We start from the raw sequence: 14,686 nt of genomic DNA, 5'->3' as shown, positions 1-14,686 counted from the left end.
TGGTGAGGAAGGGACGGGTTATTACTGGGACCCCCCAGGGTGTCTTGTAGATGGTAGGCTACTGCAGGAGTATACTGCAACACAGTAAGAGCCATCCACTTCCTGTATAACTGGAGAGAGAGCTGTGTCCACACCCTCAGTGGGTGTTGGGATCTGCTGGTAGCAGCAGGAATAAGAGTCAGTCAGGTTTAGGGCCATGGTTCTCTGTGGGAAAACAGATGGTTCTCTGTGGGGTGGAACTTATACTGGACAATGTACAGATAAATATGCAACAAGATCCAGTGACTTGATATAAGGAAATTAACCTGCTATTTTGTCAGAAATGGGTCCAATTAGAAGGAAATCTTTTGATGTGTCTTTCATGTAAATGTCTTTCTTATTCATTCAGATATTCTCACTAAGTGCCAAGGTGAACTCAAATCAAACCTGAAGGAAACATTTGAAAATATCACATTTATGGAAAAATCTGAATCCCTACATAAAATCTACACGGAGATCTACATCACCAGGGGACACACCACAGAGGTCAACAAGGAACATGAGATCAGACAGATCGAACAAGCATCCAGTAAACCAGACAGATCAGAAACACCCATCAGACAAGAAGACCTCTTTAAAGGCTCAACTGAAAGAGGTAAACCAATCAGAGCAGTGATGACAAAGGGCGTGGCTGGCATTGGGAAAACAGTCTTAACACAGAAGTTCACTCTGGACTGGGCTGAAGGCAAAGCCCACCAGGACATCCAGTTCATATTTCCATTCACCTTCAGAGAGCTGAATGTGGAGAGTGATGAAAAGTACAACTTGGTGGAACTTGTTCATCACTTCTTCTCTGAAACCAGAGACGCAGGAATCTGCAAGTTTGATCAGTTCCAGGTTCTGTTCATCTTTGACGGTCTGGATGAGTGTCGACTTCCTCTGAAATTCCACAACACTAAGGTCCTGACTGATGTCACAGAGTCCACCTCAGTGGATCGGCTGCTGACAAACCTCATCAGGGGGAAGCTGCTTCCCTCTGCTCGCCTCTGGATAACCACACGACCTGCAGCAGCCAATCAGATCACTGAGTTTGTGGACATGGTGACAGAGGTCCGAGGGTTCACTGACCCACAGAAGGAGGAGTACTTCAGGAAGAGATTCAGAGATCAGGAGCAGGCCGGCACCATCATCTCCCACATCAAGACCTCACGAAGCCTCCACATCATGTGCCACATCCCAGTCTTCTGCTGGATCTCTGCTTCAGTTCTGGAGGACATGTTGAAAACTGAGGGAGGAGAGCTGCCCAAGACCCTGACTGAGATGTACATCCACTTCCTGGTGGTTCAGTCCAAAGTGAACGTCAAGTATGATGAAGGAGCTGAGACGGATCCACACTGGAGTCCAGAGAGCAGGAAGAAGATGATGGAGTCTCTGGGAAAACTGGCTTTTGAGCAGCTGCAGAAAGGCAACCTGATCTTCTATGAGTCCGACCTGACAGAGTGTGGCATCGATATCACAGCAGCCTCAGTGTACTCAGGAGTGTTCACACAGGTCTTTAAAGAGGTGAGAGGAACGTACAAGAACACAGTGTTCTGCTTCGTCCATCTGAGCGTTCAGGAGTTTCTGGCTGCTCTTCATGTCCATCTGACCATCATCAACTCTGGAGTCAACCTCATGGCCCCCTGGTGGTCTAAAGCCTTCAGACAAAAACCTAAACATCTCTACCAGAATGCTGTGCACAAGGCCTTACAGAGTCCAAACGGACACCTGGACTTGTTCCTCCGCTTCCTCCTGGGTCTTTCAATGGAGACCAATCAGACCTTATTACACGACCTGCTGACACAGGCAGTAAGTGGCTCACAGACCAACCAGAAAACAGTGAAATACATCAAGGAAAAGATAAGAAAGAACCCGTCTCCGGAGAAAAGCATCAACCTGTTCCACTGTCTGAATGAACTGAATGATCGTTCTCTAGTGGAGGAGATCCAACAGTCCCTGAGTTCAGGAAGTCTCTCCACAGAGGATCTGTCTCCTGCTCAGTGGTCAGCTCTGGTCTTCATCTTATTGTCATCAAAAGAAGATCTGGATGTGTTTGACCTGAAGAAATACTCTGCTTCAGAGGAGGCTCTTCTGAGGCTGCTGCCAGTGGTCAAAGCCTTCAGGAAAGCTCTGTAAGTGGAGATAAAACTACATTAACTAGGAACAGGTTGAGATATGAGAATAAAACTCTTTGTGTTCACTGCTGATCTTTCCCCAGGCTGAGTGGCTGTAACCTGTCAGAGAGAAGCTGTGAAGCTCTGTCCTCAGTCCTCAGCTCCCAGTCCTCTAGTCTGAGAGATCTGGACCTGAGTAACAACGACCTGCCGGATTCAGGTGTGAAGCTGCTGTCTGGTGGACTGGAGGGTCAACACTGTACTCTGGAGACTCTCAGGTCAGAGTTCAGCTGATATGTTAACTGTCAGATTGGTTTTGTTCAGCCATTTATATCAACTCATTTCCAGTTTTATCAAATTAGAATAATAATACATTTCGATTCTCCTTCGGTTTGTTGTTTATTTTTCTTCTTCAAAACAATAAACCACAAAACCATTATCAGAATCAGAATCAGAAACAGGTTTATTGCCAGGTAGGTTCGCACATACTAGGAATTTGACTTGATGTCATGGTGCATACATAAAATATAAAAAACAAGAAATCTGATATAAAACACAAAATCTTTTACAACGTAATAAAATACAGTTAAATAGCAATAAAATAAAAATAAAATAAAGCAGTAATTTACATGGAAATAGAATGCTATGAATGAATTTTTGCATATAAACTATGAAATGTGAAATCAGAATATGTGCAGAAAGGACTATGACATTGTGTGCATTAATGTAATGCATATAGTCTATGATGTGGCAGAGGTAAAGTGTCAGCGGGGGGGCCGGGCCTTGTTTAAGAGGCTGGTAGCGGAGGGGAAGAAACTGTTCAGGTGGCGAGAGGTATTGGTCCTGATGGAGCGCAGCCTCCTGCCAGAGGGGAGGGGGGGTGAACAGTTTGTGTCCAGGGTGAGAGGGGTCGGCCACTATCTTCCCTGCCCGCCTCAGGGTCCTGGAGGCATGCAGGTCGTGGAGGGATGGCAGATTGCAGCCGATCACCTTCTCTGCAGAGCGGATGACACGCTGCAGCCTGCCCTTATCCTTGGCTGTGGCTGCGGCGTACCAGATGGTGATGGAGGAGGTGAGGATGGACTCCATGATGGAGGTGTAGAAGTTCACCATCATTGTCATTAGCAGGTTGAATTTCTTCAGCTGCCTCAGGAAGAACATCCTCTGCTGGGCTTTTTTAGTGAGGGAGCAGATGTTCTGCTCCCATTTGATGTCCTGGGCGATGATGGTGCCCAGGAAGCGGAAAGACTCCACAGCAGTTACTGGGGAGTCACACAGAGTGATGGGGAGTCACACAGAGTGATGGGGGTCACACAGAGTGATGGGGGTGGGTGGGCTGCGTTCTTCCTGAAGTCCACGACCATCTCCACTGTTTTTAGACAGGAAGTCTGTGATCCACCTGCAGGTGGAGTCGGGCACGTGCAGCTGGGAGAGCTTGTCCTGCAGCAGAGCCGGGATGATGGTGTTGAAGGCGGAGCTGAAGTCCACAAACAGGATCCTGGCGTAGTTTCCTGCTGTGTCCAGGTGCTGGAGGAGGAAGTGAAGGGCCATGTGGACAGCGTCGTCCACAGACCTGTTGGCTCTGTAGGCGAACTGCAGGGGGTCCAGGAGTGGGTCTGTGATGGATTTCAGGTGGGACAGGACAAGGCGCTCAAAGGACTTCATAGCCACAGAGGTCAGGGCGACGGGTCTGTAGTAATTTGGTCCTGTGATCCTTGCTTTCTTGGGAACCGGGATGATTGTTGAGGTTTTGAAGCATGCTGGGACGTGGCATGTCTCCAGTGAGGTGTTAAAGATGTCAGTAAACACAGGAGACAGCTGATCAGCACAGAGCTTCAGGGAGGGGGAGACATTGTCAGGGCCAGCCGCTTTTCTGGTATTGAGTTTACTGAAAAGTCTGTTTACATCCCTTTCATTGATTGAGAGAGAGTCTGATGTGTCGGGGGAGGTCAGTGGTGTGGGGGAGTGAGATACTGAAGGGGAGGGGGATGTGGAGGTGTGAGACTGAGGCCCAGGCTCCACGGGAACGCATACGGCAAAACGCATAGGATTAACGCAAACGCAAACGCCAAAAAGCTTCCGTCCACACGCAATATACACCGGATTGTGTCTTGCTACACGAGACGGTTCCGTTTACATCCAACCGCTGGAAAAGCTGCTGTACATATGCCGAGCCTGTACGTGGCGCTGTAACTTCCTCCACAAAAGCAGCAACTTCCTCCACAAAAGCAGCGAAGAAGAATGGTTGTCATGGCTGCACTTCTGTTTATTCTCCGCGGTGGGGGCCGAGGGATCCGGGCAGAGTTTTTCGCCGGTCAACATGTGTTAAAGTTTAAATCTTCCGGACAAAATTATAAAAGTGCCGGTCAAAGGTCTTCTTTGTTATTTATTGAGCTTTAAAACAAATGAATAACGACGATATAATGATATATGATAATAAAATACACGGAGCCTGTCTCTTTTTCCTCTCTTCTGACAGCGTCAGTGTCTGTCTCATGCAGCAGCTGATCCAATAATGATGACTCGACAGTAAAAATAAACATATTTATAACTAGTTTAGGTAGTTTGAGAGGTAATTAAAATAGCTAAGGGTGATGATCTGACTTGAAGTGTGTGTTTTGCTCTCGCTGCATCACAGCGAGAGGAGCTGCGTGTCTCCGTCCTGTCAGATTAGACTTCACTCGCGTTTATGTCCATATCGAGATAAAGATAAATAATCTGAATTCAGTGTGCAGTGTACTTTTGCGGGGGTGAGCAGCAGAGGCGGGGAGAGGCGGGGCTATTGCGTCGTCATTATCAGAAACGGATGACCGTATAGGCGACCACACGGACCCGTTGGACCCCCCAGAGCGCTCCGTTCCCAGATCTATCCACCTTTGGACCCGTTGTCGTTTGCAGGGTCCGTTTCTACCGTTCCGTTACGGCGTCGTGTAGCTTAAAGGGCTATACGCAAGAGAAATATGCGGATACAACCCGTTTTCGTTCCTGTGGAGCCTAGGCCTGAAGCTGTTGAGAGGTGTCATGGGGGATGGTGTCAGGACTGAACTCTCTGTCTTCAAATCTGCAGTAGAACTGATTCAGATCGTTTGCAAGGCGTCGGTTGTTCATGGAGAGGGAGGCTTTTGGCTTGTAGTTTGTGATCTGTCTTAGACCACGCCAGACAGAAGCAGAGTCGTTTGCTGAGAGCTGATGTTGAAGTTTCTCAGAGTATTGTCGTTTAGCATCACTCACCGCCTCTCACCGCCTTGCCAAAGACGTACTTCGACTCTCTAAAACGTGCCTTATCGCCACTCCTAAATGCCTCCTCCTTTTGCAATCTTAGCTGTTTCAGTTTTGGTGTGAACCAGGGCTTGTTGTTGTTGAAACTCACCCTGGTGCGTGTTGGTACACAGCTGTCTTCGTAGAAGCTGATGTATGCCTCTGCATATTCATCCAGACTTTGCGTTGCAGTCCTAAACATGTCCCAGTCAGTACAGTCCACACACGCCTGAAGTTCCTCCTTAGCTTCACTGCTACACTGCCTGAATGTCCTCACTACAGGTTTACACAGCTTGAGTTTCTGCCTGTATGCAGGAATCAGGTGAAGCATGGTGTGGTCAGAGTGGCCCAATGCAGCGCGGGGGACGGCGTGATAGGCTCCCTTGATGGTTGTGTAGCAGTGATCCAAAATATTCCCCTGTCTGGTGGGGCATTTAATAAACTGTTTATATTTTGGGAGTTCGTGGCTGAGGTTGCCTTTGTTAAAGTCACCAAGAACAATAACTAGGCAGTCCGGATAAGTCCTCTCCACACACAGTATCTGGTCGGCGAGTGTGCGCTGCGCCTCCTGCATGTTCGCACGTGGTGGAATGTACACACCAACCAGTATGAATGAGGAGAACTCTCGGGGGAATAAAAGGGTCTGCAGTTGATGATAAAAGTTTCCAGAGTGGGAGAACAGTGCTGCAGAATCACTGTCACATCGTTGCACCAGCCAATGTTTGTGTAAAAACATACAGCTCCAGCTGCAGCGCCAAGTCAGGAATCGATCCATACAGCCAGGTCTCAGTGAAGCACAAAACAAAAGATGAAGAGAAGTCTCTGTTTCTACTAACCAGTAGCTGAAGCTCGTCCAGTTTATTGCTTATGGAACACACGTTGGAGAGAAATATTCCGGGTAGCGGCGTGCGAAGTCCGCGGCTCCGGAGGTGCACCAGTGTCCCGGCCCTTTTCCCTCTCCTGTGGCGTTTGAGTGCTCGAATGCAGGTGAGGGAACCTTTTACGAGAATGTCCAGTAATTCCACGGAAGAACAGAGAAAAGTGGGAAAGTAATCCGCTGGAGTTGTTTCTCTAATGTTTAGGAGCTCTTCCCTAGTGAAAGAGTTCGGTGTACAGTATGTAAATTAACGCACAAAACAAGACAAAATAAAGCGCACCGTAACATCGAAGCAGCTGTTCGCGGCGCCATCTTTGTTGTTGTAACAATCTTATTATATTTGAAGACAGATGGCGTCACTTATCTTCATCTCAATGTATCTGACTGATTGACCAACCCAAACATGCACAGACAAATAGATGGTATAATTTGACAAAAGAACTAGAAAAGATTGTATGTTGAAACTTTGCGCTCAATCACATTTAATATTAAAGGAATTTTGTTATGTATTAATTTATTTCAAGGCTGACTGGCTGTGAGCTGTCAGAGAGAAGCTGTGAAGATCTGTCCTCAGTCCTCAGCTCCCAGTCCTCTAGTCTGAGAGATCTGGACCTTAGTAACAACGACCTGCCGGATTCAGGAGTGAAGCTGCTGTCTGGTGGACTGGAGGGTCAACACTGTACTCTGGAGACTCTCAGGTCAGAGTTCAGCTCATATGTTAACTGTCAGATTGGTTTTGTTCAGCCATTTCTATCGACTAATTTCCAGTTTGATCAAATTAGAATAATAATACATTTTGATTCTCCTTCGGTTTGTTGTTTATTTTTCTTCTTCAAAACAATAAACCACAAAACCATGATAACAATCTGATTATATTTGAAGACAGATGGCGTCACTTATCTAAATCTCAATGTATCTAACTGATTGACAAACACAAACATGCACAGACAAACAGATGGTATAATTTGACAAAAGAACTAGAAAAGATTGTATGTTCAAACTTTGCGCTCAATCACATTTAATATTAAAGGAATTTTGTCATGTATTAATTTCTTTCAAGGTTAACTGGCTGCAACCTGTCAGAGAGAAGCTGTGAAGCTCTGTCCTCAGTCCTCAGCTCCCAGTCCTCTAGTCTGAGAGATCTGGACCTGAGTAACAACGACCTGCAGGATTCAGGAGTGAAGCTGCTGTCTGGTGGACTGGAGGGTCAACACTGTACTCTGGAGACTCTCAGGTCAGAGTTCAGCTGATATGTTAACTGTCAGATTGGTTTTGTTCAGCCATTTCTATCGACTAATTTCCAGTTTTATCAAATTAGAATAATGATACATTTCGATTCTCCTTCGGTTTGTTATTTATTTTTCTTCTTCAAAACAATAAACCACAAAACCATGATAACAATCTGATTATATTTGAAGACAGATGGCGTCACTTATCTACATCTCAATGTATCTGACTGATTGACAAACACAAACATGCACAGACAAACAGATGGTATAATTTGACAAAGGAACTAGAAAAGATTGTATGTTGAAACCTTGCGCTCAATTACATTTAATATTAAAGGAATGTTGCCATATTTATTCATTTCTTTCAAGGTTAACTGGCTGCAACCTGTCGGAGAGAAGCTGTGAAGATCTTTCCTCAGTCCTCAGCTCCCAGTCCTCTCGTCTGAGAGATCTGGACCTGAGTAACAACGACCTGCAGGATTCAGGAGTGAAGCTGCTGTCTGCTGGACTGGAGAGTCCACACTGTGAACTGGAGACTCTCAGGTCAGAGTTCAGCTTTTTATTTTCAAGCAGTTCAATTATTTTCATCCAGCTTTTTGTTCATGTTGATGAAGATGGTCCACCTCTGTATGATGTTCCTGCTCATGTGACTTTTTAAAGCACTGAATTTACTGTATTCCCTGGTTCCAGTCTGTCAGGCTGTCTGGTCACAGAGGAAGGCTGTGTTTCTCTGGCTTCAGCTCTGAGATCCAACCACTCCCATCTGAGAGAGCTGGACCTGAGCTACAATCATCCAGGAGACTCAGGAGAGAAGCTGCTTTCTGCTGGACTGGAGGATCCACTCTGGAGACTGGACACTCTCAGGTATGGACAGACTGACTTCCTCCTATTTTTCGAATTTCATCTCCTTCATCTCTGGTCTTTCATCATGAAGGACGTCTCATTTCCCTTGATTATGTTCACAGCAGTGAGTTAACCTTGAAGTCTTATTACATGGAAACAGCCATTCAGTCCAAACATCAGAACCACTGGTCTCCTGGCTCTAGGGAGGATAATGATGGTCAGTTTATGAATTTGGTTCTGACTGAGATATCTCACCAACTGCTAAATATGTTGAGATGAGATTCTGTTTGACATTTTAGATTCCCAGAGGGACAATCCGGACTCTTTAATATGCGTTCATTTGACTTTTGTGCTTATTAATTGTTTCACTTAGTTGTTTATTTGTCTGTTTTTTGTTTCGTTAAATTTGGGGAGATTGGTTCGGTTTTGTTTGTTTTCGCCAGCCAGTGTCTCTGCCGGTCGGCATCTCGGCGATCTATCCCAGATGACTCTGAGGCAAAGCATCAAAATCTGCGAATCTGTAAAAATGGATGAGTTTGACTAGGCAAGGCAAGGCAAGGCAAGGCAAGTTTATTTATATAGCACCTTTCAACACAAGGTAATTCAAAGTGCTTTACAAAAATGGAAGACATTTTAAAAATGGCATTTAAAATCAGTCATTAAAAAAAAAAGATAATAAAATAAACATTAAAAGAAAAAATACATGGATAAAAGTTAAAAGTTACAGTGCAGTTTAAGATGTGAATAGTTCAATTAAAAGCAGTGGCAAAAAGAAAAGTCTTCAGCCTGGATTATATTATGGACTACATTATATTCGCCACGTTGTCAGTCATGAAGTGCTTTAATGAGCGACCCGGTAAACTGAGGGCTCAAGCTAGCCGAGGAAGTGGCAAAGAAGGGATGTCCTTTAGTTTTGTTGAATCAGCTTCATATGTGCACGTTGTCTTGGTCAGTCAGGATATTGATCCGGAAAACAACTTACTGAACAATATCAACAACAGCTGCAACTATTTCACAGAAGAGCAATTCAATGTAACGTGTGAATCAGAAGAGAACATATCAATGATCCACTTCAATAGCAGAAGCCTAGATGCCAACTTCCTCAACATTAAAGAATATCTAAGTCAGTTTAAGAACCCATTCAACATCATAGCAATATCAGAGACCTGGATCAGTGCTGAGGAAGGTGTGGACTTTGAGATGGATGGCTATGAACTGAATTATACAAACAGAAGGAATAAGAGTGGAGGGGCAATCTATGTGGATAAAGGAATGAACTAGAAGGTGGTGGAGAGCATGACAACAGCTGTTGACGATTTGTTTGAATGTGTTACAGTAGACATGTGCATGGAAAGGTCTAAACATGTTATTGTGAGCTGTATATACAGAGCTCCTGGAACCTGTATTGACACATTTACAGATAGGGTAGAAACATGTTTACTAAATCATTACAAAACATGATGTGTATCTGTGGGGATTACAATATTGACCTGTTGAATCCAAAAAAGCATCAAATGACAGAAGACTTCATCAATGCATTGTACAGTATGGGTTTGTATCCTAAAACCACCAGACCTAGTACAATCACTTCTCTGCTACATGAATAGACAACATATTCACAAACATTATGGAAAACAATACAGTAGGGACTACTATATAGTGACATCAGTGATCATTCACCTGTTCTAATTGTCTATCACTGCAGTTCTAAGAAACCTAAAGTCGCCAGCCATTTCAAATACAAAAGATTGAGAAGTGAAGAAAACATAAATGCATTTAAGAATGACTTACTAAATCACAATTGGAGGGTAGTATATGAGAGAGACGATATGGACAAGGCATATGATGAATTTCTAAACATTTTGAAATGACTTTATGACAAAAAGTGTCCTGTGAAACAATGCAGAGAGACACAAACAAAGTCACCGTGCATGGATCACTGATGGCCTAAACAATGCAGAGAGACACAAAGTCACCGTGCATGGATCACTGATGGCCTAAACAATGCAGAGAGACACAAACAAAGTCACCGTGCATGGATCACTGATGGCCTAAACAATGCAGAGAGACACAAACAAAGTCACAGTGCATGGATCACTGATGGCCTAAACAATGCCTGCATAAAGAAAAATACACTTTATAGACAACTCATATAATATAGAACTTCAGAAGCAGAAAATAAATATAAAAGATATAAGAATAAATGAACCAATATTATGAGAATATGTAAGAAAGAATACTATAATAAAATACTAAGAATAATCAGAATGAAAGGTTGATGGAAGGTATTAAATAGTACCTTTAGAAACGGAGCAAAGAGTACAGGTTACCCTGAGTTTCTTGTTGACAAAGATAATGTTATCAATAACACAGAAGATGTGGTTCATGGTTTGAACCAACTCTTTGTAAATGTGGGGCCAGATCTGGCAGAAAGAATGAAAAGCGTAGAAACAACTAAAGGGGAAGATACAGACCTCTGGAATGAAACCAATAGCTCTTTGTTCCTCACAGCAGTCGAAGAAAGAGAAATCATAGACACTGTACGGACATGTAAAAGCAAGTCCTCGACCGATTGGAATCATATTGATATGATTAGAGTCAGAAACATTATTGAATAAATTGCAGAACCATGAACACATCTTTGTAACTTGTCTTTTCAATCTGGTACATTCCCTAATGAAATGAAAATAGCTAAAGTTATACCATGATATCAAACTGGGGATAAACACCATGACACACATCACATGTTTCTTTGCTCTCCCACTTTCATCCTTGAAAAGGGTTTTACAAAAAGACTTGACAGTTTCATGGAAACACATCAGCTGTTGGACGACAGTGGATATGGATTCAGGAAAGACAGATCAACATGTTTGGCATTAATGGGATTAAGTGAGGAAATAGCAAACTGCTTGGACAATAAAAAACAAGCAGTGGGAATATTTATAGAGCTACAGAAAGCATGTGACACCATAGATCACAACATGTTACTGACAACACTGGAAAGCTATGGCATCAGAGGGTGGGAGTAGACTGGCTGAGAGATTATTGAAGCCACAGACAACACTTTGTGAAATAGGTGAACATAAATCAGAAGACATGAACATAACTTGTGGAGTACCTCAGGGGTCTGTGTTGGGTCCACAGCTGTTCATCATATACATCAACCATATCTGCAGAGTATCAAATATATTGACATGTATTGTATTTGCAGATGATACTAATATGTTTTGTTCTGGTGACAGTTTGAAACAGCTAATGGAGGTAATAACAGCAGACATGATTCAAGTCAAACATTGGTTTGATAAGAACAAATGATCATTAAATATAAGCAGAACAAAGATTATGCTCTTTGGAAAACCTCAAACAAATCCTCAGGTTAATCCTAGACAACATAAACATAGAAAGAGTATATGTAAACAAGTTCCTTGGTGTTAGAGCACAACATCAGCTGGAAACCTCATATCCATCATGTCAAAGCTAAACTGGCTAAGACTATCGCACTATTGGGGAAAGCAAGACACATTCTGGAGTACACATCATGATATACTCTGTGTGATACACTCATATCACATCATGATATACTCTGTGTGATGCACTCATATCACATCATGATATACTCTGCGATACACTCATATCACATCATGATATACTCTGTGTGATACACTCATATCACATCATGATATACTCTGTGTGATACACTCATATCACATCATGATATACTCTGTGTGATACACTCATATCACATCATGATATACTCTGTGTGATACAATCATATCACATCATGATACACTCTGTGTGATACACTCATATCACATCATGATATACTCTGTGTGATACACTCATATCACATCATGATATACTCTGTGTGATACACTCATATCACATCATGATATACTCTGTGTGATGCACTCATATCACATCATGATATACTCTGCGATACACTCATATCACATCATGATATACTCTGTGTGATACACTCATATCACATCATGATATACTCTGTGTGATACACTCATATCACATCATGATATACTCTGTGTGATACACTCATATCACATCATGATATACTCTGTGTGATACACTCATATCACATCATGATATACTCTGTGTGATACACTCATATCACATCATGATATACTCTGTGTGATACACTCATATCACATCATGATATACTCTGTGTGATACACTCATACCACATCATGATATACTCTGTGTGATACACTCATACCACATCATGATATACTCTGTGTGATACACTCATACCACATCATGATATACTCTGTGATACACTCATATCTCCATGTCTGAGTTACTGTGTGGAGATCTGAAACACTAAACCAACCTGCAGCCGTTATGCACATTACATTACTTTTACTTTTACTATCTGTATTATTATGTTGCATTGTTGGAGAAGCCTGTGACATAAGATTTTCAACGACATAATTACTCTGTAGCTATGTGTAGCTAACCTTGAACAAAAAAGGGCTCTAAGAGTAATCAATATTGTTGGATATCTTGAACACACTCATTCATTATTCTTGAAGTCACACACACTGAAGTTTACTGATCTGGTTACATTTCAAACTGCATCATGTACAGAGCAAGAGATCATCTACTTCCTAGGACACTACAGACGTTGTTCATAGACAGAGAGGGGGGGTATCATCTGAGAGGAGATCTACATCTGAAACAACTCAAGGTCAGAAGAACTCTGAGAAGAGCAGAACAATCTGTGGGGGGGGGGTTTCATGGAGCGGCTTGGAGCAGGAGTTCAAACAAAGCACACATAGCATTCGCTTTGAAGGATGCACAGAAACACTTCTTTGGGAAACTATGAGAATGAAGAAAGGAGATTGAAGAGGAGAAATGATTGTAAATGTATAAATGTAAATATGTAAGTAGGAATAACTTTCAGAGATGATTGAAAGGATAATCATTGATCAGCAGGAAGTGAGGGGGATCAATAAGCATCTGCTCCCTCCTGCTCCCTTCGGACACATAGCATTTATTATTATGATGAACATTGATAAATACTTTATTCTAACAAAACGCTGTTCTGTTTCTCACATGTGTTTCTTCCTCCAGGCTGGACCATGGTGGAGAGCAGTGGTTGAGACCAGGTGTGAGGAAGTGTAAGTGTGGATCAGTCAGCTTCTCTCTGAAGACACAGATGATGGAGGTGCTATTTATTCATTAGAACATGACCTCTTGAAGCTTTATAGAAAGATCACTGACAGAGAGGAAAGCCTTCAGGTGAGTCTGGTGATAAACTGCTGTCTGTGTCTCTCCTCAGATCCCTGTGAACTCACCCTGGACTCAAACACAGCACACAGAAAACTCAAACTGTCTGAGGACAACAGGACGGTGACACGTGTGAGAGAGGAGGAGCAGCAGCCATATCCTGATCATCCAGAGAGGTTTGAGCGCTGGCCTCAGCTGATGTGCAGAGAAGCTCTGACTGGTCGCTGTTACTGGGAGGTCGAGTGGAGAGGAGAGGTTTTTATAGCAGTGACTTACAGAGGAATCAGGAGGAAAGGAGGGGGATGTTGGTTTGGAAAGAATGATCAGTCCTGGAGTCTGATCTGCTCTGATGAAGCTTACTCTGTCTATCACAATAAGAGTGAAACACACATCTACTCCTCCTCCTACCCCTCCTCCTCTCGTAGAGTAGCAGTGTATCTGGATCATGCTGCTGGCTCTCTCTCCTTCTACAGCGTCTCCTCCTCCTCACTGATCCTCCTCCACACCTTCAGAGCCAGATTCACTGAACCTCTCTACGCTGGGTTTCTGGTCTGGTCAGAGGACTCCTCCTTAGTGTGCTCAGTGTCTCTGTGTCCTCTGTAGGAGGAGTCCACTTCCTGTCCTGGGTCATATGGTGTTTTAAATGGAGGCTTCTCATTGGTTACCTTGTGTCTCACTGATTGTGTCTGTAATAAAGTTTTCTTGAAGCAACGTATTAAAGCTGATCCTGAAGACTGTAGTGATCGATACGTTCAATAAAGATTTAGAACAAGCAGCGTCTATGAAGTCAATCTGTTCCTCCTCCTCCTCCTCCTCTCCTCCTCCTCCTCCTCCTCCTGCTCCTCCTCCTGTTCCTCCTCCTCTCCTCCTCCTCCTCTCCTCCTCTCCTCCTCCTCTCCTCCTCCTCCTCCTGCTCCTCCTCCTCCTGCTCCTCCTCTCCCCTCCTCCTCTCCTCCTCTTCCTCCTCTTTATAACAATAAGAATAAGAATATAGTTGGAAATAACATAAATTGTAATTGTGGTTAAATAACATCGTAAACGGTGAGTAACGTAATAACAATAATAATAATAATAATAATAATAATAATAATAATAATAATAATAAT

General features: G+C 43.2%; 1 protein-coding gene across 1 annotated transcript in view; it reads left to right on the top strand.

Moving 5' to 3' along the window:
* Positions 1-14,353, top strand: part of LOC117497141 (NACHT, LRR and PYD domains-containing protein 12-like) — a 35,698-nt gene extending 21,345 nt beyond the window's left edge. Inside the window, exons 5-11 of the mRNA XM_034149050.1 lie at positions 389-2,150; positions 2,237-2,410; positions 7,328-7,501; positions 7,866-8,039; positions 8,187-8,360; positions 13,425-13,471; positions 13,633-14,353. Coding sequence (XP_034004941.1) covers positions 389-2,150; positions 2,237-2,410; positions 7,328-7,501; positions 7,866-8,039; positions 8,187-8,360; positions 13,425-13,471; positions 13,633-14,183 — 3,056 coding nt within the window. The 3' untranslated portion in view covers positions 14,184-14,353. The remainder of the gene's footprint in view (positions 1-388; positions 2,151-2,236; positions 2,411-7,327; positions 7,502-7,865; positions 8,040-8,186; positions 8,361-13,424; positions 13,472-13,632) is intronic.
* Positions 14,354-14,686: the final 333 nt, after the last annotated feature.

This window comes from Trematomus bernacchii, unplaced genomic scaffold, assembly GCF_902827165.1.
Source record: "Trematomus bernacchii unplaced genomic scaffold, fTreBer1.1, whole genome shotgun sequence".
Taxonomy (NCBI): domain Eukaryota; kingdom Metazoa; phylum Chordata; class Actinopteri; order Perciformes; family Nototheniidae; genus Trematomus; species Trematomus bernacchii.
This window is presented reverse-complemented; position numbering and strand designations above follow the sequence as displayed.